This window comes from Gymnoscopelus microlampas (genome assembly GCF_963454915.1).
Source record: "Gymnoscopelus microlampas genome assembly, chromosome: 19".
NCBI lineage: Eukaryota > Metazoa > Chordata > Actinopteri > Myctophiformes > Myctophidae > Gymnoscopelus > Gymnoscopelus microlampas.
In genome coordinates, this window is record NC_139956.1 from 2,221,384 (window position 1) to 2,224,193 (window position 2,810).

Consider the following 2,810-nt stretch of genomic DNA (forward strand, 5'->3'; position numbering starts at 1 on the left):
AGACAGACAGACAGACAGACAGACAGACAGACAGACAGACAGACGAATACAGTGATCTCCATATGTGGCCATTAAAAAAGACACAGACAGGCAGAAGGGCACAATAGGTACTCTGGCAAAGGGGTGGGGCTATGGACGTTTTCACAATATAAAATAAAGTCACCAGAACATTAGTTATCCCTATTTTGTCAACATATGGATATTTATAACAAAATTATATATGTTTCATAGTCAATAACAATATCATAAGTGTCCTGTTCTTCCAGAAATAAGGTTAATAAATAATACCGTTCCAATGCCACGCTGCCGGCGTTAATCTACCCGGAAATACGTCTTTGGTTCTGGTGATGTCATGATGATTCTTGATTCTTGTCTTCCTCTCTACGCCCAAATATGGAGATGACTGACATCATAAATGTCTGACGTCATAAATGTCTGACGTCATAGACTGGTCTCCTATTATAGTACTCTGATACTGGCACTGTTCATTCATCATTCGTCTACTGTGAGAACAGTTGTTCCGGGCGGCTCATTCATTTACAGGTTCTGAATGAATAAAGTATAAGACTATTTAAGTCTTCATCACGACGAGTGAGGATGGAGGACGTCTTGAGTGTTCTCCGCCAGTACAACATCCAGAAGAAGGAGATCGTCACTGAAGGAGACACAGTCATATTCGGGGAGTTCTCCTGGCCGAAGAACGCCAAGACCAACTTCATCGTTTCGGGAACCGGAAGGAAGGGGCGGCCCAAGGACTACTACAGTCTGGACTCCGTTCTGTTCTTCCTCGGCAACGTGCGTCTCGCCCACCAGTCGTACATGAAACGGGCCGCGGCCGAAAGCATTCCCGTCGTTAGAAAACCCGATCGGAAGGCCATGATGTCGTACCTCAACGGCGAAAGTTCGACTTCGACGAGCATCGACGGAAGTGCCCTCCCAGAGATAGGTCTGCCAAGGCCGACGATCAAGCGCAAACATGCGGCCGATGAGGAGACATCGTCTGGGGCTAAGAAAACGAGGTTCGAGGACGAGGAACGCACACGACTGGACCAGGAGCGTCTGGCTGTCCATCTTGAGGATCACAAAGAAGGCTTTGACCGATTTGTGTCCCTGCCTGAGGTAACGTCAGTGGAGAACGAGTGTTCGCCCATGGACGGCATTGTCGTCCAGGTCCGATTCGATGGCCGAAAACTTGCGGATGGCGGTACACTTGTGCAGAACACTTTTGATAACGTTGTCACCCTGAAGGAGAAGAGTAGCTCCGTGGATGCGGAGTACGTGGACGCCACCGGGGGCATCATGAGCATAGAGAGGGTCTGGAGCTCCAGGACCACCGTCCTCCAGAGCACCAGTAAAAATGACTTCTCCAAAAGCATATTAGCCATCGCTCAGTCTGTGAAAGCCAGGGAGGAGGAGAAGGAGGAACAGAGACCACCAGGACAGAACACCGCCCGAGCCGACTCCTTCACCAGGAAGAAACAGCCCGACCCTGCCGACTACTCCAGATACGACCGGGAGAAGTTGGCGGGAAAAGCAGAAACGGAGGGCTTAAACGTCGACACCACAGGGTCGTCCTACTGCGACACGACCTTGACTTATTCCCCAGCTTCTCCTCAGCCAGTCCACCATCCCGTTTCACAGGCCAGACCGCACCCGCCGAAAAACCAGCACAAAAGAACGTCCCGGACGCCAATCGTCATCGTGCCCGCCGGCGCCACCTCCCTCATCACCATGGCCAACGCCAGGGACCTCCTGCAGGAGTTCACGTTCGTCTCGTCGGAGGAGAAGAGGAAGCAGGGCGTCCCGCGGGAAAAGGAGGTGCTGCTCCAGCGCCGAAAAGAGCCCCAAACGCAGCCCGGCGACGGAGCGACAACCACGCTCCACCACCACCATGTCACCGTGCCGTACCGCGTCACCGACCAGCCGCTCAAGCTGTCCCCGCAGGACTGGGACCGCGTGGTGGCCGTGTTCGTGCAGGGTCCCTTCTGGCAGTTCAAGGGCTGGCCGCGGCTGCTGCCCGACGGGTCGCCCGTGGACATTTTCGCCAAGATCCCGGCCTTTCACCTGAAGTACGACGAGGTCAAGACGGACGCCAACGTGCAGAGGTGGGACGTGGCGGTGTTGGAGGTGAGCCGCCACCGGCGCCACCTGGACCGCATCGTCTTCCTGCGCTTCTGGGAGACTCTGGACCGGCACATGGCCAAACACAAAGCCCACCTCAGGTTCTGAGCTTCAGACCAGGGGAGGTCTGAGACAGTCGTTCTCAACCTTTTCAGTGCCGCGACCTCCCCAAAAGAATCATATTTGTACTGGGGACCTTTTTTTAAAGTGAGTCATGTTGTGATGACCACACACCACCCACTTCACACTGGGTGTGATTTTTTAAGATATGTTTTGCCGAGATGGCCAGTCAGTTTGAGTAACGTCATGACGTCATGACGCCATCACAACATCGTCATGGCAACCATGTAATTGTCTCCCTGCTCTTCTATTGAGACATTTAGATCTTGTCAAAGGTCATGTCTCACCTAGACGCAGGATCTGACACAATCTGAACTGATGGTTAAGATAACATTTATCCCCTGAGCAAGCAGGCAGGCTCTATTACTGTAGCTCAATGGGAAAAAGGTCAACATTTGCACAGGAAAATGGGTTAAGAGGAACGTATCGTGCAGGAAATATATCAAGACAACGCATTATAAAACATTCAAATACAATGAATACAAATACAATACATTTTCTCTAGCACTATTAGGCCATAATGCCAACTTTGTTCACAATATAATTAATAGCATATTCTTAGGATAAAA

At 51.3% G+C, this 2,810-nt stretch overlaps 1 protein-coding gene across 1 annotated transcript; it reads left to right on the forward strand.

The window, feature by feature from the left end:
• Positions 1-597: 597 nt before the first annotated feature.
• Positions 598-2,229, forward strand: LOC311035160 (parafibromin-like; the record flags this gene model as incomplete). Its single annotated transcript, XM_084043239.1, has 1 exon — positions 598-2,229. The coding sequence occupies one exon, from the start codon at positions 598-600 to the stop codon at positions 2,227-2,229; it is 1,632 nt and encodes a 543-aa protein (XP_083899365.1).
• Between the last annotated feature and the right edge of the window lie 581 nt (positions 2,230-2,810).